The sequence below is a fragment of the Lissotriton helveticus genome, chromosome 9 (genome assembly GCF_964261635.1).
Source record: "Lissotriton helveticus chromosome 9, aLisHel1.1, whole genome shotgun sequence".
NCBI lineage: Eukaryota > Metazoa > Chordata > Amphibia > Caudata > Salamandridae > Lissotriton > Lissotriton helveticus.
In genome coordinates, this window is record NC_136070.1 from 684982566 (window position 1) to 685009113 (window position 26548).

General features: G+C 41.3%; 1 protein-coding gene across 1 annotated transcript in view; it reads left to right on the forward strand.

Moving 5' to 3' along the window:
* Positions 1–26548, forward strand: part of PPP2R5B (protein phosphatase 2 regulatory subunit B'beta) — a 417105-nt gene that overhangs the window by 380493 nt on the left and 10064 nt on the right. Inside the window, exons 7-10 of the mRNA XM_078660771.1 lie at positions 8251–8359; positions 9872–9925; positions 11428–11478; positions 19797–19916. Coding sequence (XP_078516897.1) covers positions 8251–8359; positions 9872–9925; positions 11428–11478; positions 19797–19916 — 334 coding nt within the window. The remainder of the gene's footprint in view (positions 1–8250; positions 8360–9871; positions 9926–11427; positions 11479–19796; positions 19917–26548) is intronic.

Sequence of the window (26548 nt, forward strand, 5' to 3'; positions counted from 1 at the left end):
CAAAATTGCCCACTGGCATAAGGATGTGTGGGAATGGACCCTGGGGGAAGAGGTCCACATAAGGCTTAGCAAACGAGACGACAGGGTAGAAAAGGACCTCTGCCTGGAGAGACCTCTGTGACACACTCCTCGACCCAGACTACGACACAGCTTCTATGGAAAGTGATAGTATTGACACAGGGTAAGGTGAGGCATTAAGGCGAAAAAGGGATTAATCTCTCTTGTACTAGAACTGGAAAGTATGGTGGCATGTATTCCTAGTGAAAGTCGATGTTTCCAGTTGAATGTTGGCAATCCTTTGTCTCTGGAACTGATTATTTAAATGTCATATTGTGTAACCTTTACAAAGTCCTTCGACATACACACCAGTGGCTGCTGTTTTCTTATTGTACTGTTGTATAAAACTGAAAAATAAAGTTTAAAAAAGAAAAGCTCTGAAACGTGTGGTCCACAGGAAGGAAGTGGCGAAGAGTTTATACCCTCAAGCAGAAGATGGAGTATGTCAAATGACCACAGTCCAATCCCGCATATAAAACAGTTTTTCCCAGTCTGAAAAAAGTAGCTTTACCTCCTATTTACCAGCTCCCTAGCCCACATAATGTTTCCAAAAGCCTAACAATTTGCATTGGTAAAGCCACTCACTCCTCAAAACATCTTTCTTGAATCTCCTGGATTTAAAAAAAAGTCCATCCTATTCCACTCCTCCCATACCTATTAGAATTTGTGTAGAAATTGCATTAAACCAGTTACAAAAAATTGGAGAGGCAAAATGTTATAATGTCTCTTCTCTTCTTGCTCGGAAGTAACACTGAGCCGGTGAAATTGTCTGTAGCAGACAATTTATGGTGGCTTTTTGACAATGGTAGTGTCAGAGCACAGCTTTTGTTAGATCTTTCAGTACTCTGTTTTGTTGGATTCTTTAAGGCTATGGTCCTTAGGCACAAGGCCCTGCACTGGATGTGCGCGGCCTATCTAAGCGAGAGGATCAGCGCATACATCCCTGCACGCACCCCTCACTCTTCCTCGACATTCCTGGCATGTGTGCCCCGCATCAGTCGCCTCAGAATAGGTGGGAGATCCTTTTCCTATCTGGGACCTCTCTTCTGGAATAGACGCCCATTAGACCTTCAGTTAGTACACAGCCAGGATATTCTGAAGAGGAAACTAAAAACCTGCCTCAGTAACAGCTAATACAGCTGCCTGTGATCTCCCATGGCATAGCGCCAGGACACTATGCTGAGTAGCCGTGCACTTTACAAAACAATATCACATAACATTCATCCTTTCCTTTTAGGAAGAGGTCAAGTAGTGGCCCTATCCTCTTTCATGTGTGAAGCCAATATTTTGAGTGGTGGTGTGTCGCAGGAGAAGATTGTGTACCCCCCACCCCCTCCTTATTGTTCATTCTGTACTTGCTGACCCTCACCATGTTACTCTGTTTGTGGCCTGAATGTAAGCTAATGACACCAAGCTTATAATTAGCATGTCCCATTTGAACGATAAATTACTCCCTTTTTCAAAACTCTGGAGATGTAAAAAACTGCTTGGCTGCCACATAGTTGTGGACGCCCACTAATTTTCTTTAATTGAATCACACAAAGCAGGAGTTTCTGCTCCCTTTGAAGGACACCACCGTATGGAAAAACATCCTCAAGCCAGAAATATTGGACCTGTTGTCAGTCCCAGCAAAAGTAATTTGCAATTTGAGCGTCCTTAAAGACTCTGACCTAATATTTCTCTAACAGGTGACAAAAGTGGAAAGTCCTTGCTTCAACCAACTTGGTAATCTTCATGTCTCAGTTGTAAAGACCTTCTTTTTATCAAGGCTAGATGTGCCAACTTGTAAGTCTAGCTGCTCCAGAAAAGCCTTCAACCAGTTTGGAATGCCACAGCACACCTTCTCTCTGGTGCAACCAGACATGAGAACAGTTTACCTGCAGCCTTCTACATATGTTACCCCTCAATGACTGTCCATAGGCCACAGGGTCTCTTCATGGCAATTGTTCATAGAGCAGCATACCAGAACTCCATTAACTTTCTGGACTTGAAGTTTGCTCTGTATTGCCCATGCCAGTCCCTTTATTCTTTAAAGAAAAGTCCTGCCCATGGCACCTAAAACTAGAACAGTGGCTTGTGAATGTTAGGCGTCCCCCAAAGCCACTTCCAAACTTTTGAAATTTCTATGTTGCAGTACACGTACTAAACCAAATCAAAGTACTTTTATGAAGCTCTTGAAAACCTGGCTGTAGGAAATTGGGTTATTAGTTGAGGTACGTAAATAACCACCTCAAGTAATAATCACAATCTTTGTCAGGGTGAAGCACTAAAGTCACAAAATAAACCTGAGCTCAGCCATCTCGTAGCTATGGCATAGATCACACAAGCTTATCTTAGAGGCAGTGTGTATTATGCAGTACTAAAACTGTAATAAAGCCAAAATGTAAAGCAATAATAATCTCAAAACAGATTAGAAAGGGGTCAAATTTAATAAATGAATTAACACCAAAATGACACACCAAAATGAAAAAGATCAATAGTCAACGGTCGCGGAAGAACAGAACCTAGGCGCAAAGTCCCAACCCACCACGACAATGCACTTTTAAAGCACCCCCCTCCACAAAGACCTTGAAAGAGGCCCTAAGAGACTCACAGCATGGCTGTCAGAGGCCAACAGGAGGGTCCAGCTAAGGTCCAGTTGCCACTGGTCAGCTGGGCAGTTGCAGAAAGATATCCTCTTGTAGTTTATTTTGTTCCTGTAGCTTTAACCGGAGGTCAGCCTTTTGACTCTTGGAGTCCACTTCTTTTTCATACATACAAGAGGGAGAGCAAGTCCAATCTTCTAGGCTTTTCTCATGTCTCAGACAGAAGGTTCAGTCCTCTTCAGATCTTCCACAGATTCAGGAGTTTTCTGAAGTGGGTGCCTGAAGATGCCACATTTTTGCCTGACCTGGACTACTGGATGGGAATGACCCTTAGGGATGCCAAAGCCAATGGGGTAAAAGTTCTTGGGGCTATCCCTACTAACTCGTGACATTTTCAAGATGGCCTCACTTAATTTGAGTTCTAAAGGCTGGTAGTGTCCGTGGGGAGTATACTATAGTAATCTTGGTGTCCTCACACATATAAGACTAAAATCCAGGTTAAGGTAGTCCCTGTACCCCCAACAAACTCAGGTACAGAAGTCTGGTAAAATCAAAGCTGAGCTTTCAGCAATAAGACAGTGGATACACACAAAGTGTTTTGGCACTCTTTTTCTCACGTTTCATGTGCGCCTCAAATGTTATATGTAAACCTAGCAGACTTGTCAAACAGGTTGTGACACTGTGATGTCAGTCAGTCAAAATAACTTTATTTGATTTAACTCAGTAAATCATAAAAAGTACATAAAAAATATTTCAATAGCATCACTTAAGATCATTTAAAAACAAAATATTACAATTCATGAAAAAGAATAAACCACTACCACTAGGAACCATGCTAAATAAAATCAGACATTATAGCTATCTAAAAAAATGAAGATACATCATAGCAGGCCTCACTTGCACACATTAATTGGCAAAAGGAGGGGACGAATATACTTAAAATGTAAACAAGACAATTTGGGAGAGATAATAACTGTGTAAAGTTGCCAGTGCAACAGCCATTTCTCGTGTGCAAAGCGGGGGATCCGTAGGTTCATGCCACCCCCCCTTCAAGATGTGATAACAAATTCAGGTGAAAATATGTTAAAAGTTGTCTGTACAGAACTGGCATATCCAAAGTTAAATACAGTTCGGTTTTACTCGTGGAATTTCACCATCACATAATGTGCGCACGAACCTTTAGACAACGAACATATAACCCTTTTTTTCTTGAATATGTGCACTAAATGGCTCCTTCACCCATACACTTCTGATTGGGCGATCAACCCTGGGTTAAATAATAATTCTGGCCTACCCAGATCCCCCAAAATGTATTTAACATATTGCACCCATGCTACCCAATGTCAATGGTCCAGACCCAAGCAATCTCTTAAGAGCTCCCTATTGAATTCCAGATCCCTTTTCAGCCAAACTGAGGACCACAATAATATGGGATTGATTTTTATATAATCAGAAATAAACCCTACACCCAATTCATCGTGCACAATCTCTGAGGGAACACCCTGGGAGTGCCTCAGAATCCGCCTGAAGAATATGTTCCCTGCAACTTGTATAGGGTGACAAGGCTTACATCCCCATAGCTAAGCACCAAATGACACTGTTGGCACTCATTTAGTTTTATAAAGGTCCATAGTAGATTTAATATGAACATGACCTAGGTGCCTAGAGAATGCATCAGTTCTATGTGCTATTCTATTAAAGGGCTGTACATGTGCACTCATCAAAAGGTCCCAATTAATTTTGTGATCTAGCAAAATGCTGAGATAACAAACATTTTCCACTTAACTGATGCATTGACCATTAATTAAATAGGTTTTAGTTTTAGCGTGGTACGGTCCAAGCACCATGGTATACGATTTTGTATGGCTAATTTACAAACTTAAATTCTCCATGAAATCGATCTAGCAAAAGCTGAGGTTCATTTGCAGTACATGCTATAAGTATAGTATCATCCGCGTAAAGTAATGCTGGAACCTGTCAGTTCCCAACCTTCATGACATCTTTACAACATTCCCCTAAAAACTGCTCCAACTGGTTAATATAAAGAATAAAAAGTATGGGAGCCAATGCACAACCTGACGGACTACTCTCCCCAGCTGAAAGTGTGTGGTGCATTCTCCATTGGACCTGAATCTTACAGCAGCTTCAAGCCCTGCAGGCAACTCATACAGAAAGGTTACATCATCTACCCCCATTTGCCCCAGTACAGACCAGTCTTTGATTTGTCTACTGTATCAAAGGCTGTGCTGGGATCCAAAAGTCTAGATGAATGTTTTCACTAACTACAGTGTACTTATTTATCAATAAATAAAGGTTCAGATTTTGTTCTTTCGTACCTCGTCTCGATCTGAAGCCATATTGTATTTCCGACATTCTCTTTCCATTTTCTACCCAATCAATTAATTGGTTAAGCAGGACCCTGCCAATAACTTTCACTTCAGCATCTAAGAAAGAAAATTAGCCAATAACACGCTTGATCCGCTCGGTTCCCTTTTTTAAAGACCGGGACAATAACTGATTTTTGCCAAGATGGTGGTATATGACCTCTCGCTGCTGCATTCAAATGTTGGGTAACAAAAGGGACTCAGAGATGAACACATGATTAACAACATCCCCAGGCACTCCATCCTGACCAGGGGCTTTTTCTGATGAAAGGGCCACTATTGCTTATGTCACTTCAGCCATGTCAAACTGTTGTTTTGTCCCTCTATCAAATGATCAAATAGAAGGGGCATTACTATTATTCGAGTAGATGGACTCAAAGTGATTTGCCCATTCCTGAGCTGGAATTGATTAGGCCATATCTAGAATGGCTACCTCATTAAAGAGTGGCTGATGTACTACTTTCCGGAAGGCTGAGCTATCTCTCAAAAGGCAAGCAGCAGTTAACTGCTCCCAGGCTTCCCTTTGAAGGACGCTTTCTCGATTTCTGCAGGTCTTATAATACTGCCTTCTAGCCTCATTTACTGCCTCTTTGGATTTTGGTTTCTGATGAGGGGCCATCATCAGCTGTTTATGGACCTCTGTCCAACTCTTATCAAACCATTTTGGGCCAGGTCTATCTACCCTTCTCTCCTTCCTAATGAGGGCAGTCTGTACTTCTTTGCAAATATTCGTGAAGGAGTCCAAAATAACTTGGTCAGGAGTTTCTAACCAAAAGCAGACTTCAAAGTCAGTTCTGCATGTTTGCATCAAATTTCTCAAAAAGTCCTCTAGAATAACCTTACCCTAACCTATTCTGTGACCCTGCTCCTTAGTTACAAGAGTTTCCTTATACCTATTAGAGTTTTCCTCCCCAGATTCACACCACTTAAACTCCTCTAAAAGTGGATTATGGTCACTATCTGCATTTCATTCAGTCTTAAATTTATTGTCAATGCAGTAGGTGGCACTATGAGTGCTGCAGCCCCCTGGTGACATTAAACTTACGGGCCCTGGATATCTAGTTGGTACCATATACTAAGGACTTATAGGTAAGTTAAATATGCCAATCAGGTGTTTTCCAATTTCAAAGTGTTGAAAGAAAGGGGGCAAGCACTTTACCCCTGGTTAGCAGGGGTAAAGATCAGAGTTTGATAGTGAGCAAAAGAGGCAAATAATTCAGAGTGGGTCTACAGAAAGGGCAAATTTCTAACACTAGCTTTTTCATTACCGATTTTTTTCATCTTGTTGTATCTTCTGGCTATTTGGTTCCATGCTGCTTCACTTGTATCATGTGTTTTAATTGTCCTCATCCTCCCTCTTTTCCCACCTTATGATTCTTTTAATCTGCTGTATTCAATAATCTTGTCTCAAGAGGCTTTGCAATTGTGCGCAGTATAAATAAAACATATAACTTAACATTGCATGGTACAGTGAATATTTTTGCAATGGCAGTTATATCTTATTGGCACACATTGACTAATGTATTAGACACTCATCCACTGTAGAGATACAACACCAATGTCCTTAGAGAGCTATTCGCCTTAGAGGATCTACTAAATGTACTGATTGAACTGGTATCTGTTAACCATGTTTGGGGTCACAGTCCAATCAATGTAGTCAATGTTACTTACATGTAATAATAATGTCACATGCCAGAATCCTATCTGATATTCATCAGTGATTAGAGCAAAGACTAACATAACGCTGCACAAGTGCAGAGTAGAGGAAGAATTCTGAAAAAGTGTACAAGTTGCGAAGTCCTTAGAAGGGTGCTATTGTAGAGAGGGATCCTAGTAGTTAAGGCCATTATTCCTATGCAGAGAGCACAATGTGGGACTTTTGAGCTCTTTTTTGAATTGCACCACAGATGTGGTTGAGTTAAAGTAAGGGGGTTATTCAATAGTCGCGGTGCATACATTGAGATGGATTGATTGCAGGGTTTTTTTAACTTGCTCACATATTTGAAGCTTGCTTCCTGGTGTTTTTAGTGACCACCACAGGTGTGTTTTGCAGCTTGCAGCAATTCTTCTGAATCTATAGGATTTAAAGAACAACCAGTGTAGGTTGCTCAAGTTCAATGTTATGTAATTGAATCTTCATTGCCTTTTCAAAAGGCAATCACTTGTCTTCATGGCTGCCACATTGGTGCCAGGTAGGTGGTGGTAGGGGGAAAGGCTGAGAAGAACATTGCTGACATCTAGATGTATGAAAGACCTAGAGTTGAATGGGGGCTCGGAGATATGGTTCCCATAAGTCTGATTTGACTTTGAAAAGCAAAGATAGCTTATGCCTTTGCATTTTGTATCTTCTAATTGTTGTGGCTTCTGTCAATCTACAATCTGAGTGAATAAGTGCAGGTTGTTCACTGGGACATGAATCTTTTCTGGGTCATATCTAAGAACCATACCTTGTGTTTCTGTATTGTTGGCGTTTTATAACTTATCAATTATTTTACTTGTACTTTGTATTTTAATTTGTTTATTTAACAAGAATAAAACACATCAGATTCATTGATTGGCATATTAGGTTTTCCGCAACCCTCTATTACGCTATAGCATACTTAACATTGATCTTTCTACCTATGTAATTTATGTACTTATTCATTTTGATGGTAGTATCTTTGTCCAAATATGGACCAATATCACTGCATACAAGTATTTTGGAGAAAAAGAGTAAGCAAATCCACGATTTCACGGCTATAATATAATGTAGCTCATTCATCCCTCAATCCACTCCTCTGACAAGACTCAAACCTTTGCGATGGTTTACATGGCACATTTAGCTCAGGAACATGGCTGAAACGTTTCCAGTTTTATGGTATTTGTAAGTTGTGGGTCCTTATTTTCAGAATATCCTCCGACATAAAATCGTGCCCTAAATATGTTCTACAGAACTATAACCTCATGGGACTTAATAATGGAAAATGTACACCCAATAGGACGATATTATTGTAAATTATATTTAGGGCATCATATTTATGCTAGACGATATTTTTGTACGTACTGTTCTGACATCCAACCGTTTCTAGGTTATTCAGCAGACTCTGAGCATTGTATGACTTTTATATTGAGAATATAGCAATTATCTTTTGTGCATTTATTTCTTTAAGTCCAAGAATAAAGCAATTCATTGATCAGCCTTTAGGCTTTGCGGCAAACTAACATTTCATGCCTTTCTTTTACAGCATTATCAATGGCTTTGCACTTCCTTTGAAGGCAGAACATAAACAATTTCTAGTGCGGGTACTGCTGCCACTGCACTCAGTCAAATCGCTTTCAATATTTCACGCACAGGTATGGTTTGGCTGATTTATTCACATCACTTCTGCTCGGAAAGACACTCCCCTTGATTTTACTGATATTGGAATTATATTTCCTTCTGACTGACTGTTTAACAAATAGTTTGGCGGCTCATTTTCAGAATTTCTCTGGCACGGTTCATTCAGCCGCAGCTACAGTATATCATATCAGACTGCAGCACCCCAGACAAAACCCTGCATTACACTGTCACACACTTGGTAACAACACAACTGACCACATTATAAATGATAAGATGCCAGAGACCAAACCTTCTGCATCCACTGAACAAAAGTAGGTCATCCTGCTCCACCACCATACAACACTGGCCAACCCAAGATTACATCACATTTAACATTCCCACACTTCAGAAGAATATCTAAAATAACACCACTAATGACAACACCTCATACGACCAAGCCAACTCTAATCATACTACTCATCCGTGCACCATCAACAATACACCAGCATTCAACTAAAGAAAAACGCTAGACATTAGTGCACACATTAAGAAAACCACCTAACTACACATCACATTTGACCATACGACAGCTAACACAATATCTCACACAATCATGACATGTATCAACCCACACAAAAATACACTGTGCCACATAGTAAAATAATCTTCAACCAATTTCTGTAAAGCTCATTAAAAAAAATCAGCAAAGTGGACATGATTACCCAAAGCCCTTTATTGTAATAATCTGCCACTCCTCTTTATACAACACACAATACCTGCCACAAGCTTCCTACACACCATACAAAGTAAGTGAAGCATAGAACCATCCAAACACAGTACAATAAAAAAAATAGCACACAAATAACCAAGCCCTTGTCACCCATCACAGTACATGACCACATTACACTATACCAGGTGCCAAAGCAACACACCGACTCAGCTGCAAAGCACACCACTTATACCACAACACCAACCACGGAATGAGTACCAGACATACCCCACCCACTTCATCACCACAACATACCATCGAACTTATCGCCATTCCAGACTCCCACTCCAGTAACACTCTACCCAACAGCCTATACCAAACAAACTCCCCCTACATATCACATCACAAGAAATAATGAAGTGCACACATACAGGACACACTTTAACTCCCCGGACAAGGATGACTTAACAATTTAGAGATAATTACACAATTGACAGTTGAGGTTCAGACAACATAATGTAAATTGGGAGTAACATCTTTTTCCGCAGCCCATCACTAGAAGGCTACGATCCAAATAGCACTAAGGTAATGCTATGACTTGCTAATATTGGACAATGCATACATTCCATAAGGTAGCTACTGTGTTTCACTTATATGGTCCCTTTCTTATCTGCTACAAAAATGATTCTTGTATTTCACTCTGCTGTGCTAGTCCAATCCCCCAGATTGCTTCCATAGGCCCTCATGTTCGCTCTGCCTCTCTCCCCCACGTGGTTGGTCTGTGTTCGTCTTGATTGCGAGTCAATAGCTGGTGCTTTCTGTCTCTTGTCTTCCTCAGCTTGCATACTGTGTGGTGCAATTCTTGGAGAAAGATGCTACGTTGACAGAGCATGTAAGTAACATCCTATCAAAAGAACAATGTAACTTTGGGTACGAAAAGATATAGATTGACAAGTGGATTGAAGGACAAGCATGCGTTGGAGTTGTGGACAGACATCCATGTTTTCAGTAATTTTCAGCTAGGCTATCATTTCAGTGAATGAACGGAGGAAATGTGTGTATTGCATGCTGCTAATCCCACTGATGTGCTGCATACCAGGTTGCTGCTATGGCTTCTCCACAATCAGCTGTTTAAATACATTTACAAGATTTATTTTGATAGTATTGTTGCAAAAACACATTGATGCCATTATATTCAGACACTTGTTATTTGCCCTCTGTGTTTTACGTTTGTTGACATTTTATTGCACAATTATAATTGGATTAACAAATAGTCATTCATAGTTTGATGGTATATCGATACATATTTCTATAATTCATGGGGATGATATATTTTGTGAAATGCGGATTTTACCTATGGGAAGTCTAAACAATTACCCTGGCTACCTTCTTGCCCTTCAATTGAGATAATGTAAAGGAGGGAAATTCTGAAGTGTCCTCCAAAAATTGACATCTGTCCAATCTGCCCTCCTCTGTTGCGTGTCTTGACTCATTCACAGGTCAGGGATTTTGTTGTTTCCCCTGGCAAAGCAATGAGGAAACCCTCTAAGCATGGCAACCCCAGGGCCGACATGTTTGTGGACGGGCCTTCTTACTTAGGATGGTCCACTCTTTCGAAGCAATATCTGCCTTCATTTTCCTGACAGGTCCTAGTGTTTCCTGATATGGTGCTCTGGGGTAGCAGCCCGAAACTCAAGAAATATCAGACTACGGAGCACTGAATCAGTGTATTGATAAATAGAGCAGCCATCAGCCTACACCAGGAAACAGCAGGCACAAACAGTGTAAAGGTTAGGAGCAAGGCAGAGAATGCAAGACACCCCTATCTTGTACGAGCACATATAGGAACCATTAGCTTGACAACCACACTGGTTACCTTTCTAAGGTTGTACACAAGCAAGGCTCAGAACTTCCCTTATTCCTTTCAAATCAGTAGAGTAGACCGCTTTCATCGGGCACTTTTAAACGAGCGCAGATGATTATTGGATGATAAGCAAGGGTTACCACCTGTATAGGAATCAGAAACTTTGTTAGTTCGAGCATTCAGGATTGTGGGTACACATGATGCCAATGTCAAAGGATATCAGTGACAGTCTCAGAAAGAAGTGGTGCTGCCCATTGGTCTGGGAAGGGTTACCAACGCATTCCTAAACCATGTCAAGTTCATCATACTGTAGCGAGTAACAATATCTAAAAATAGAGAAGGTACAAGGTATCATCATCCCTCCATGCTCCAGTCAGGTGAATGTGGCTTCAAAACCATTGATGATGGAAATAAATGTACTTATTTGTCTTGTTTTTACTTATGCCTAAGTGGGACAACGGGGTGTGAACTTACCATTAGCGTGTGCGTCAGAAGGGCCACTAATGAACACTGTCCTCTCTTATTATTAGGTAATCCGAGGGCTGCTGAAGTACTGGCCAAAGACATGCACCCAGAAGGAGGTACTGTGGGATCAACCTGGATTTATTAGTTAAGCTTGAAGTGTGCACTATCCAGCAGTGCAGCCAGGAACAAGTGTGTTTATTGGTGCTGTGCATGTGTGTTCAGCAAATTAACTGTGCTGTATAGAGACGCTTAGGAACAGCTGAACGCGAGCTCCACAAGCATTAGGGTTTCTCAAAGGAATTATTAACATATATTTTGAACAGTAGCTACAGGTAGTTATGGCTTTTTTATAATTCTGCCCTTCATGCAGTGTGGCAAAATGTCAGCTAGCTGTTCCTCATCAGAGATCCCATGTAGTAGATGTGTCTCTAATTCCTTGGTTTGCTATTTCCAAGCCGCATCCTACGCTTCTCTGCATATTCAAGCACTGACAATTTCCAAATGTAATATTTTAAGAGCTGCAGAGTTTAACAAAGACCTGTGGATCCCTTTATCCATCTGCTGCTCTCATGCAGGAACCATCACTATCCTGGTGCACTAGGATCTCAGCTTCCCTCTACCTATCCTCTGCATTTGGGAAACATCGTTATTCAAGCCCACCCAACTTTGGATTCCCCTTCTCAACATCCTGCTTTGATGCAGGTGGTATTATTATATAGGGACACGTATGTTCTTGAGCACCACCCTTTGTTCTAGTTCATGAACCCTAGTCATACAAATGTGGTTATATATGTTTTTTTAATCAAGGTTTCGTTTCCTGGCATGTAGTGATGGGCTTCCAATCACCTTGCAGCGCATGCTATTCCAGTTTTTTACTTTTCTAATGATTAGAACATGTTTTCGAATATTTAACCTAATTTTTGTTTTGTTTTTCCATTTTAAACTATCCTCAGTTGTATATATATTTATTATTTTACATTTTTAATTCCATTAGTTTTGATATTTGACCCTTAATATAGACATACTATCCACAAGAAGCTATTTTTATTCATATGTTAAACCCTCATACCATATTAGGTGTCTCACGCATCTCCAAATTGTCTTATGTTTGTCAGTGTTTTTCATAAACTTTGATAAGAGAGGCCAACACATTCCACTAAACCAGGGATCTCCAACCTTTTCTGTAGCGAGAGCTACTTCTGCTCAAGGAAAGTCGTCCTGAGCTACTAGCAACATTTATTAACTGTAAAATAGGGACTACGCTATGACCACCCTAAGCAGGGTTATCAGTAGTTACCACCCAAGTATTCCTGGTGCGGTTACCATCAGAAATGCCAGGAAAACATTCATCAATATAAAATGCCTCCACCTGACTTATGAAGTAACATTCAAATCTAGACATGCCCTATGGCACAAAGTACATACGTACAGCAGTTGTTCTCCCCAGCTCAGCTTGAATTATTATTCATCAGTTTCTGAAAGTCCACTTCTTTCTATCAAATACCACTTTCCACTGCGGGCAAACAAACTCAATTTAACAGAAGAAAATCCATTTTTGAAAACAAAAACTGCCTTTAAAAAATCCGTTTTCAGATTTCAGGAAATGCAAGGTCCCAAAACATCAGCTTTTCATTTTCATCAAGTACTCCCATGTACAAATGCCTCATATGGACAGACTACTTTGAATACCCAGGTATTACAGTCTTGGGCCACAGATGCTCACACAAACAAATGATGGACGGAATGCTGAATGAATCATACATTCACCCCCAGTCAAGAGATGCGGGTTAAATCCATCGTTCTTTTGCTCACCATGCCACCCCAGTTTAGACCCAGCCATATGTAAATCAGCTCTGACCCTGTGCCTCATGGGAACAGTCCAGACCGAACTGCCAAGCCAGGTCCTCCCTGGACCGGAAACATGGATGTCTGTATCATGCAAATAATGCCCACCATTGTACTAGGGCCACTGTTGGGCCAAGCTTGAAACCATGAGGGTCAAGGCAGAGACCATATATCAGCCATGACCATTATTATACCAGGGATACGTAAATGTAGGCCAGTCATTCTCCCAGTATGTAAATGATGGCTGCCAGTATACCACAAGTAGACCAAAAATACCCCAAATAGTCAAGGATGACCATTATTTTTCCATTTGCACTATTATGCCAGGAATGAGCAGGTATTATGTCAGAAATAACACCCTTATGATGGGGGTTAGCAGAGACATTTGGTGGCCATTGACACCAGGCGTAGCTATCAGGAAGCAATAGTGTTTATTAGGGCTGCACATCAATGCTGATGAGTCTCTTCATTTTCTCTGGTCTGAATCATGCCCTGTTCTCCTCAGGTCTTGAGCTGGGTATACACCCAACTGACACATTTTCACTCTGACGCCTGCAGTCCCACACTTTGGTGGGTCAGCACGCATTACTGCTCAGGCTACTACTGTCGTACTTCTTTTATGGTTCACTGGTCACACACATGTTGTGACTGATAAAGCAGGGATACAAGATGGTCAATTCCCCTGTGGCTTAGTTATATTGAGATTAGATACAGACTGTCAAGTAGCAGGCCCTATAGGCCGATAGTGTTTGAGTGTTTAGTATAAGTTACTGCCATAGGTTTGGCTGGCTGTCACTCTTAGGATCTTGAGATCAGCAGTGCTGCCTTCTTTAATAGGCATCTACTCTCCGAATTTGATACTGGGCCTGGCTTCATCTCTGAGAGCTACTTTGAAGGTACTGGGGAGCTACCAGTAGCTCCCGAGCTACTCATTGGAGACCCCTGCACTAAACAATGCCCACCTGCACTCTTAAAAAGCAAATGAAAGTGGCACAGAGTTACACATAAAACAGCTGATGGATTGCAGAACCTGGCAAAGACAATGCATGGTTGCAGAAACTCTCTCTTGGTGGTATCTCAACATATTTCCCTACTTTCAAATAACCCTTGTTTTACTCTGGACTCTGGTCTGAAATTCTCTCTATCTCTCCCTCTCCCTCTCTCTCTCTCTCTGTGCCTCGTGTGTGTGTATTTTGAACTGAAAAACAAAGGTCAAAGGGAGAAACAGTAAAAAAATACTTTATAACCTACTAAAACCACTGAGATTCACCAGTTACAGTTATCTCTAGTAACTATAGCTTGTGCCCTAAATTAACTATAACTGCAATCCAGCCCTGCACCCAACCCCCTGCGGAAGCCAAACTCCCTTCTTTCATATTTTTGTGCACTGCATATTGATTACGCTAAATTTAGTCCTTGCCTTCCCTACTAAGTTCAGCACAGATGGTCTTTTATTTGCCCGCTGAAAGTGGTTGTGGGGAGTAAACAATTCAAGATTATACTTACAATGTAGTCATGCTTAAAAGACCACAGACTGCGAATTTCCGTTTATGGATTTTATTAAAAGGCCAAAAATAATTGAATATAAACACTCCTTAATATCAGAGAATATAGGTACGTAGTAAGTAAGTACTTTTATTGTTTGGGTTAATTAAAACCAATACAAAAAATGCATTAAAACAAATCTCCACAGAGAAGTAAAAAGAGAAAATATAAAAGCAAGAAGTTTTAGTTAAAAGGTAACAGTACTAAGATCAGTCAAAAATAAGGATGGCATATTGTTCATAGCAGCTGGTCAGGGCCCGCGGTTTTCTCTTTGCCAATTACCTGGCATGGTTGTTTCCATTCTGCTAGTTTCAGGAATTTCACCAGCTTCCCATTTAGCGGCGGAAGACCAGGATCGAAACAAGCAAGGACTGCTTGTCTGCGTGAGCGGATGCTTAGTTCGTTAAAGGCTGTTTTTAACAGAGCTGCTCTCTCCTCGTTCAGCCTCGAGCAAGTGCATAGTAGATGTTCTAAGTCTTCGACCCCTGTTCCGCACAGCCGGCATCTAGTCCCATAGTTCGTTCTCAGCCACGGTGGTAGGTGTGGAATGGCAGGTAGGATCCCTAGCCTGTGTTTTAAGAAGGCTTCTTTTGTTTTCCAGCCATATCCTAGACCAAAATATGCTTGTAGCCCCGGTGTTTTGTATGTGCACAGAGTCATCCAGGCATGAAGCCTATGAGAAAAGGTGGCTTTGTCCTCCACATGCGAGTGTCTCTTTAAGCTCTTGTTCACTACGTGCTTAAATTGCGCGTGCGATAGAGGAATCTCCCATAGCTCTTTTAGACCTGTGATGCTCAGGGAATCCTCTAAGTATTTTTTCGCTGGTGTTCTAGAGGAGCTAATCAGATGTTGCCAGAGCTGTTGATTCAAGGTGTTTTCTGGTGAATTCTTTATTTTGTGCCAGCACTTTATGTATGACCCTCTTCGTGCAAGCGTTTGGCTCATCAGACCAAATTCTAAACGAATCTGAGCATGTGAGGTGTAGGATGGCAGATTGAAGAGAAGTCTGTAGGCCTTTGATATGGTTGTGTCTAGAAGTTTTGCATCGGTACCTCTTAGGGCCTCACTGCCATACGTGATTGATGACTCTATTTTAATTTTGGCCGCTTGAAGCAGTGGCAGTAGAGTCTCACTGCTCAAGTTGGACTTTAGCTGTTTCAGTGTCATGGTTATTAACATCCCTTTCCTCTTAATGGCCTCTAATTGGTTTAGGTAGCGGCCGCCTTTGTCGACTATGATCCCAAGGTATTTATATTCCGAGCAGTTGGAGATTACTTTTGTGCCAAGGGACCAAGTGGGCAGCGTTTAGTTCCTAGTTATGGACAAGACTTTGGTTTTATGGATGTTGACTTCTAATCGGTTGTCATCATCGTATCCATGGAGCCTGTTAATCAGATTTTAAAGGCCCACTTTCGTGTGGCTGACCAGGACCACATCATCAGCATAAGATATGCTGGGCAGCGCTTTGCCCCCTAACCAGGGGGCATGGGAATTGCAAGCCTCTAGTGCGGGTGGCAGGTCAGCTGTGAATAGATTGAAAAGGGTAGGAGCTAGCACGCACCCCTGCTTTAGGCCTTTTGTAGTTGGAATACGCCTAGAGAGGTGCGAGCCATTCCCGAGCTTTACCTGGACCCATGTATTCGTGTGCAGTTCAATCAGGAGACTTAGTAAAGACGAGGGGATCCCCCAAGAGGCCAGTTTTCGCCAGAGGATTCCTCTGTTGACATTGTCAAAGGCCGCCTTAAAGTCCACAAAGCAGAGATGGAGAGCCTGTTTGGTCGCTCTTGCCTTGTCGATGAGTAATGAAATGGCAACCAGGTTTGTTGTTGTTCCGGTGTCTCTGCAGAATCCCGTTTGGCTGGATGGTATTAAGCTATGGTTTGTTGCCCATTCTCGCAGCTGGGTCAGTAAGAGGCCCGCAAAGTATTTAGCCTCAATGTCTAGGAGTGTTCTATCCCCCGCCTTATAAATCGGTGAAATGATTGAACCCCTCCATGAGGCAGGAAGGCGCCCCGAGTTATTGACAGACATAAAAAGGGGGGTCAACGTATCAGCCCAGTATTCCGGTTCAAGTTTAAAGAGGGCCAGAGGAATTCCATTGGGCCCGGCTGCGCCGTCTTTCCTACCTTTGGAAATTAATTTCCCGATTAGAGCCACAGAAGTTTCAAGTTTGGCATCTTCAAGTGGTGAGACTGTTTGTAGTGGTCGGCCCTCCAGTAGAACCTGGGGCTCACTAGTCTTTGCGACCAGTTGATTGAAGTGTTCGTCAAGAAAGAACTCCCAAGACGATTTGGTTATATAAGATGTTATGCCATTACTTTTCGGATTTAACATTTTGTTTATAATGGACCAAAATTGGGCGCCCTTGTTGACCTTGGAAGCATAGTGAAGTTTTGCCCAGAAGTCTTCATCATTGGTTCTTTTGATTACCCATTTCAGCTTTTTGAGATCAGCACGATGCTTATGAAGCTGCGCTAGAATATAGGTACATGAAAATCAATGCAGAGCTGAGTCTACAAACATAATTCATTCGGCATAAACGGCATAATGTGATGAACTCCAAAATCAAAACGCAACATAGAATTGAAGCTGAGTCCAAATTCTTTTTCATGAGGAAGGAAAACAAAAGTTATCTTTCCCTACACTGCTCTCACTGAGGGTCCTGCCTATTTCCCTTACATCATAACCCAAAGGTATCAGCACATGTTGACTTCCTAAGAAGTACTCAAGTCAAATGGGTCTAACAGCTTAAGGCTATGGAGCTCGCTCTAAGATCTTCCTTCTCCTCCGTAAACTGCAAGAAGTCTCGTTACTCTGTCCCTGGGCATCATACAAAAAGACAAAGATCGGCCCTTCCCAAATGCGCCACCTGATGAACTGTTTCACTTGTAATATTTTTCTAGTAGATTTCCATAGAACCTTTATAATTAAGTTCTTCTTGTCTTCCAGTGGCCTTGGGTTTCAGATAGGCCAGGCACGGAAGGCATCCTCCCTTCTTGCCTTTCAGTCTTCTTTAAAGACATTCCAGGTATTTCCTTAAATCTAAGAATAACGAGGTTGAATTCCTGCACCTGCAGAAGGATGAGAACATACTGTCTTCGCACACATAAGGATTCATTTAATTATTTCTTGAGCAACCAAGGATTCAAAACCAACAACAACCTACAGTTCTGGCAACTTAAATGACACACAGTTACATTATATGGGTATAATGTCATCCTGCACATTATGCATACAGGAATTATAATAGTCTCTAATACATGTAAAATCCTGCTTGAATGTGTACACTACATTTCAGTACTTATATAGCATGAATAAGTGCATCGTAATAAACATAAAACACTGCAAACTATAAAAATATATGTGTAAACCAGGAGTATAATGCACCCATACAATTTAGAGTGCTGTAAGCACTCTATCGATATACGCGAATCCTCCGCAGTTCTCCCAGATTGTTATGCTGAGCATCACTATAGATCCACTGAACCCCCTAAAATATTTTTAAAACAAAATGTGAATCCTAGGGGCTGGGGTTCCCTTGGGCCCCCGACCCCACAAGGCTCAGGGGATTAGCGTACCCTGCCCCGTTATATCTTATTTTGTTCTATTTTATTAGGGCATGGGCACCGAGTCCTAAGATGGCAGCCGTAACTTTTCCTTCCGGTTGTGGCTAGCCAATCACAATGCATGTTTGAGCTTGCAGGTCTGTGAATCCCTCACGGCTCCCCCACTGACCCTTAATGGCATGAAATATACATAAATGTTGTGCCTTAATTTCTCCAAAAGTGCTGAAAGAATTTACACCAAATCATAATAAGCATGTCTTCTGGATCAAGATCTCCCTTTCTGCCAAATTTGGTGTAATTCTCTTTAGAATACAAGATAGTTGCCATCATGTACTACCTGAGGAAGGCGGAAGCTGAAACATTGTAGTGGAAATATATTTTTGTTCTTTGGAGAATCAATCTGTTTCAGTCACTTCTTTCTTGGATAGATAGATAGATAGATAGATAGATAGATAGATAGATAGATAGATAGATAGATAGATAGATAGATAGATAGATGGATAGATGGATGATAGATAGATAGATAGATAGATAGATAGATAGATAGATAGATAGATAGATAGATAGATAGATAGATAGATAGATAGATAGATAGATAGATGTGCAAGCTTTGTTGGCGTCCATGGTTGAATTTGGTACATCTTTAAGCTGGTTTTGCCAAATCCTCTGTTTCATTCCTTGAGGCTTAGGGGATGTTTCATGCTGTAACACATTTGATATTGGTTTGCATGGGTATGTGACCATATCACACCAATCTTAAGTAGCTAGTCGCGTTTCTTTTTGAGGTCAGACTTCTGTTTACAATGCTGCCATTAGTGTATAATGAGGTTTGTGGGTTGAAAACTGTGCATCTCATTTTGCAGTGGAGAGATTGTTTGCCACTTGAAAGAGAGCAGGTTACATACAAAGGTAATATATACCGTGTGGATGGCTGGACATTGTTAAGCAAACTGAATACAGCTATTTTCTAAATTGTTTAACAAAGAATATAATAACATTTCATGTTTCGTTTACCAATTATTTTTCACTTTATTGAGCACTTCTCTTTGCAGCCCTTTAATTGCCCCTTTAATTTGTTTACTGAACTCATAAACAACTCATATTCTCCCAACCGTGTCCTTTCTTTCTACCTTACTTCTTCTCAACTTAAATAGTGCTCCCTTCTCCAACCTCGTTCTTGCAGTCTATCCAGCCAATTCTTCTCATACTTTATTGTTTTTACCCTGCTCTACTCTATTTATTCCCAAAATTCAATGCTTCTACATTATTTATAGACTTAATCTCCAGATTACTCCTCCATGCTCTAATCCTCATTTTCCTATTAGACTCCTTTTTCGTTCACTATTAAACAAATGCATCTCTTTTTTTCTCTCCTAATCATGTCACTTAACCTGATTTTAACACCTTCGCCTCCCCATCTCTTACACTATTCCCTCTCCCTTTGTTGCTAACATTAATGTCTGTTTCTTCCATAAAAGGTGATGTTCCTGGGAGAAATAGAGGAGATCTTGGACGTTATTGAGCCCTCTCAGTTCATCAAGATCCAGGAACCCCTCTTCAAGCAGATCGCTCGGTGTATTGCCAGTCCACATTTTCAGGTGGGCCCCATGCTGTAGAAGGTGCTATATTACAACTTCTGATTTTTGATTACATTATTAGTTTTTATGGAACACACTACTCCATTCCAGTTTGTGAGTGCCCCAATCTATTGTCAAGCAGAGCCATTCATCGCATACCGTACACCATGTCTAACATTTCCTAGCTACTTTCTAATTAGGTTCAGCATTGTGACTTGCATATGTAGACAATTAGATACTGTGTAATGTAACCACATGTACTCTCCATCCTGTACTTGTAGAATTCAATGCAGAGTGATCATTTTAAATGCCGTCTTTGGACTCAGTCCCGAAAATTGTAATCATCTGACCCACAAAAAGCTATACTTTTGGGTATCCCCAAAATGCACGTGAAAGTTGAGTCTTCTACCATATCCTGGTGAAGTCTCTCCAGTGTTCCTAATTCATCCAGATGTTACCTGTTATGAGAGAAATATAACTACAACAGAGGAGGTGGGATGGAAAAGGCAAGTTTATACCGATGAATTCCAAAGAAATTTGGAGTCAACTTAGAGAGGCCAAGTACCCACACTGCCATAGAGACCCCAAAATGTGTTTGAGTAGGGCACTAGGGATGCCAGGTTTACAGCACAACACTCCTAGGATGCATAGACTGAACCCTGCTCTCAATCGAGGCTCCTTACTCACACCAGACTACCATTTGTGCAGAACATGGGCATTCTAGAGAGTAAGGAATACTAGGATAGTGTGGAGTTTGAGGAGTTGACAGCCTTATCCTAGGATATGACACTGTCTGCAAATATTGCTTTAAGCAGGAAAGACTGTGGGAGAGAGCAAGAGAGAGAAAGAGTGAAGTGGTGTTGCCAGAACCCAAGCAGATGTCAATCTCATCGATCAGGCATGCAAGAGTATCAAAGACAGGCATGATGAAGCTGCCTACAAGTCTTTCTTAGCCACCTTGGTGCCATGGTGTGAAAGAAGAGAGGTGGTGGGGACTTGGGCACATTACTCTCACCAGTCATGAAGGGGCTTCAAAGGGAGCATAGCTTTGCAGAGGGGACAGGGCTTTATGTTGAGCATTGCCCTAAGGGACACTCTACTCCACTTCACCCCATCAAAAGAAACAGATGCTTCAGATGTCTTGGGGAGGTTTCAAAACCCTCTGCACTAGAGCAGGAGACCAACACGGTGCAGGAGTTCCCCACCATGTGATATCAGGTCTACAGTAGGAGACAGTATAACCCAAGATTCAAGATTCAAAATTACTTTATTCGGTTAAAAAAGCAAGATAACCATGAAAGTAACATGACAAATACAGTTTACAAGAGGTGAAGTAAGCTTATTTTAAGAACACAAAAAGAAAAGAAAACATCAAAGTATAATTCATATATACAATAAAAAAACGATCAGTCCGTTTGAATTGATTTACGGCACTTAAAAACCAGTTTTAAAAATTCTGCAATTGAAGCAACCATAAAAACAGTTTCCATTTTCTGGCATTCTGTAAACGCTAGGCGGCATCTATATACATTTAGATCCTTGAGGATAGGGATGATAAGATTCTTTCGAGGAAGAGTATAAAATTTACAAAAAAATAATATGTGTATATCTGATTGATGGGATACTTCATCGCATGGACAAAGACATAAATCCTTCGACCAACAATTCATCAAGGGGAACGATAGTGTCCTAAAAACAATATTCAGTCTAAAACGGGTCAGAAGGTAACGTTCATGGTTAGGCATATACAATGAGAGATATGGCTGCAATTTTTCTCCACATAGAATGTCCTGGTGGGCAGAAACAGTCTTTTTTCTCACCTCTTCCATATATCTCATTTCCTTGAGGTGCACCATACATAAATTTTTCAAATCCCTTCTAGATATATATTCCATGGATTGAGGGTCCTCAAAGTATTGGGGGCAATTTATTTTCCGAAGAAATTCTTTGACGAAGCCTATCCATGTAAAGTTGCTAATATTGTCCAAAACCATGATGTCCTTTAAAATGGCCCGATTGACAGCACATTCCTCTTTTGTCCAGACCCTATGCCAAAGAAGAACTGGCTGAATTTTAATAGTATCTGTAATATAGGGTATACCCAATTCAACATGGCATATCATCGTTGCAGTACTTTGGGGTACGGACAGAATGTGACATAAGAACTTGTTTTCCATGGTTTGAATCACACTAACATTTGAATACCCCCATAATCCAGCACCATAAGTAGCTACAGATATACAGGTTGCATTATAAACAGTTAAAATCTCCTTTATGGGTTTTTTTCCTATTTTTTTCATAAAGCATTTTAGGGCCATAATAGTTTTAGAGAATAGCAGAGACCTCGCATGAATTGCTGTAGTCCAAGAGCCACCTTCATGGAACAGTATCCCTAGATACGGGAAGGTAGGGGTCCTTTCTAAGGGATTAGTATTTATAAAGATTGGCTTCAAATGCTTGCTTGTTCTGGACCCACAGAACATAGATAAAGTTTTAGAGCAATTAATTTTCAAATCTAAACCAAGCATAAAGGTGTTAAAGGCTGTCACCAAAGTTTGTAAAGCCATTGGTGTGCGTGCCATCAGAACGGCATCATCGGCGTACATTAATGCCGGGACAGGCCTACCTCTCACCATAGGCATGTCTCGGCCCTCCTGCACGAGATGCTTCTCCATTCCATTTATATATAACAAGAATAAAAAGGGGGCTAAAACGCACCCTTGGCGCACACCCCGGCCAATCCCAAATTGTCTGCTACATTCACCACTATTTCCGTATCTTACACTAGCAGTGGCCCCAGAATAAAGCTCTCTCAGAAAACATATAATGGCATTGTCTACCCCCAACTCGGCCATAATTGACCATAGTTTGGTGTGTGACACACAGTCAAAAGCTGATGTTAAATCAACAAAAGTGAGGTATAGACGTTGTTTTTTAACCTTTATATATTTTTGTTGCAAGGTGAAGAGATTCAAACCTTGCTCTATGGTCCCCAGACCCTTTTGGAACCCAAATTGGAAATCACTTAGCACCCCATTATCCTCAGCCCAGCTCTGTAGTTTTGCTAAAATCACTCTCCCCAAAATTTTTATAGAGGAGTCCAATAAGGAAATTGGCCTATAGCAAGTGCAACTAAGCCTGTCCCCTTTCTTAAAAATTGGGACTATTACCGATGTAAACCAGGTAGGAATTGGGCTATTTACCAAGGCGGCATTAAAAAGCTGAACCAGCAGTGGCCCCCATAGTTCAATGTTAGCTTTATAGAGGTCAGCTGGTATGCCGTCTGGCCCTGCTGCCTTGCCCCCCTTAGTCGCCTTCAAACTAGCTATAACTTCTGGAAGGGTTACAGTCAAGGTACCGGTAGTAACTAACCTTAACATCCCCGCATCCTGACCTGTGTCAGGAGTTGGTTCCACAGCCTTATAAAGGGAAGAAAAATGATCCACCCACTCATCTTCTGTGATAGCGATTTCTAGGCGTGCTTTTTGTTCATATAAAAGGGGGGTATTAATAACCCTCCAGAAAGCTGTCGGATCATTTGATTTTGAGGCAGCGCATAGATTATCCCAGGCCTCCCTTTTTATCGAGGCCTTCCTATCCTTCAGTGCTAAGTTATAGTCCTTCCTAGCAATTCTAATTGAGATTACATCCCGTGGTCTTTTATGAATTGCAAGTCTAAGCTTTGTTAAGGCTCGAGTGCAGTTCCTATCGAACCATTTCCTATTGGACTTTAAGAAGTTTTTCCTTACAACCCACAAAGCTTCCTTAATTGTACTAGAGATGGTATTAAAATGGGTTATTATATCACCGTGCTCTGCGTATTCGTCTAAACAAACCAAGAAACTACTCATGCATTTCCTCAATATTTTATACAGAAAGTCATCCGGAACCAATCTGCTCCATTTAAGGTTATAACCATTTTGAGCACCCAACCTCACGTCCTGGACCATTTGGTCCGGACCTTCTCTAGTATCAGCTGCAACAAATAAGTTCTCCATTTTTAATACCTGTGGCAGGTGATCACTCAATGGTAAATCCATGACATTTGCTTTGATCAATCTACTCGCAGAGCTAAGTGTACATAAATTAAAATCAATAGTAGATGAGGCACCCCGCCCCACAAATGTTGGAGCAAATGGCGTTGTATAGTGTGCTAGCTCATTAGAAAACCCAAAATTGAAGTTAAAAATCATCTCATTTAATGAGTCGCCTAGTAGGGTGTGTTCAAAATGCGTCAGGTTTACATCTTGTTCCAGCATTAGGCCACAAATACCCTTTTGGCCCTTTTTGCAGAGAGTACAATTAAAATCACCCCCCCATAATAACATAACTTCAGCCCTCTTGCTCTTATCGAGTTCGTTTTGCATTTCTGTAGTTAATGTGTCAAGTACATCCTTAATCATGCTATCTGGACAATTATTATAAAAATTAAGAAGGACCATCTTTGGACCCTTCCTTGTGTAGATTACTATTTTTTTATAAAAGCTGGATCCAGGGGAGAAGGAGATTTTATCGTATACTAGAAGATTAGATATATATACAATCAACCCCCCCTTAGGTCTCCCATGTATACTACCCACCGCCGGGGTGAAGTATGTTTTATAGCCATTAAGATGTATCGGGGTGATAGCCCAAGTTTCTTGGAGGGCTAATATTCCCACGTCGGTAATGGCCTCATCCCAGGTTGGATTAGTGATCTTTTGTTTTAACCCAGCCACGTTCCAAAAAAGCACCTTACAGTAATCTTTTTCAGTAGGTGAAATATCTACACTGTCCCCTAGTCTACTGACCAGGTCCCCATGTATAGACTGATCCCCCACCTGTATTTCTAAGGTTTCCTCAGACCCTAGACAGCTTATAGGACCCAAGCCCAAAGCGTTGTTTGGCAACAAGTCATCTTCCTTGGTCTCGGGGAGTCAATCCACTCCTTCTAAGCAATCATACCGGTTGTAACACGGGAAAAATGAAGGGAATTGCGGGATGCCTGTGCACCCTAAATCATAACCTTGAGGACAAGAGTAAGGGGGCCTCCCTTTATATTTCACCGTGTTCCAACCATCTTCATGCCTCCCAGACCACTGTATGTTGTGGTGGTTATTGTCAAAAGCCTGACCGCTATTACCACCATGGTATCGTTTGTCCCTGGTCCAGCTCCATTTATTGTCCGGTTGTTCACCCTCAGGGTAAAAATAGGATAATGACCTAGCCACAATAGACAAACCATGATTTCTTGGGGGCCTCGATGTAATGAATTTGGCGGTGCGGGGATTCTCGAATGTTATCACCACGCAATCACCGTGTATCCTTTTTTTATTATTATTATTATAGCCCACCCAAGGAGCCCTTTCAACCATGAGGATATTGCTTTTAAAGGCTGGTGGCAAGGGGTAATTATCGTTTAGCCAATGTATTGTTTTATTTATAAGTCCCCCATTATTTTCATATGATTGATTATCAGGTTGTGGGACTCCAGTAAGGACCACCACGTATGGAAATGCTTCCGGTGGTAGATGTATATTTCTACGTGTCTCCCTTTTTCCAACATTAGTTTTATCCTTGGGAGTTTGCCTGGGTGACGCTACTTTATTAATTGTGGTTGGATTTTTGGGTATAGGTGTAGATTTTGGAAGTGGATTATTGGTGGGTTTTGGAGGTGGATTGATGGTAGGTTTTGATGGTAAATTGATCGTGACATCATTTTTTGCAGCTGTGGGTGGTCTATTCATGTTTGGTTTTTGTTGTGGAGCTTTATTGTTCACATTAAAGCTAGGGGCACTAATATCTTTATGGATGTTAGTCAATATTCTTTCCAGACATCGTAGCCTTACCTCAATAGGTTCTAAAAGAGTTTTTAGCATAGCAAAGATGTTATTATTAGCCATGCTTAGGCTACTACAGTCCTCTCCCCCTCCCGCTTGGTTCTCAACTACCCCACTTTGGTCCAAAATTCCCTCCAAACTACTATCCAGTATAGTTTCATCTGGCAGGCTTAATGTTATACCCATGCTTACCCGAGGTCCCCCTACGGTGTCATTAATATTACTGGCAGCATCTAAGTTAGTATTCTCATTCGGCAATGTTTGATCCAGCTGAATTGGGTCGTGGATTTTGATAGTCTGGGGTTTATTACCTTTTCGAGTGGTCGTCTTAGTGGGCTTTTGTTTAGGGATTGCCCCCTCCTTCCTCCCCCTTTCAATTAGGGTACTATCTGATGTATCATTTTCAATTGCCGCAGGGCCATTTTCCAGCAGCAAGGAAAGATTTGGGGTTGCCTCCAGGCCTTCCTGTGAGGCTGATAAATCAGAACCCTGATCCTTGTGTACCATTACTAGTGTTTTTGGAGCGGATACATTTTTAGGTGTGCAAGCTTGAGCAATATGGCCCAGAGAGGAACGTTTTGCCATGGCTAAGTCTTGGGACACCCTTCTGTCCATCAGTATGATCCCTTCATCGATAAGGGCGTTTGTGCGTACTATAAAGTCATCTAGGGTACCGGTTAATTTCTTTGCCCCAGCGGCTGCCCTACTTCTGGTCTCTGGGTGATTCATAGCGAGTCACACAAATGACCCACTATACAACAGGAAAGAATTATGAACAAAGACCAGTCCCTGTTTCAATACAACAGGTTCTCAGATATTCACACTAATATATGG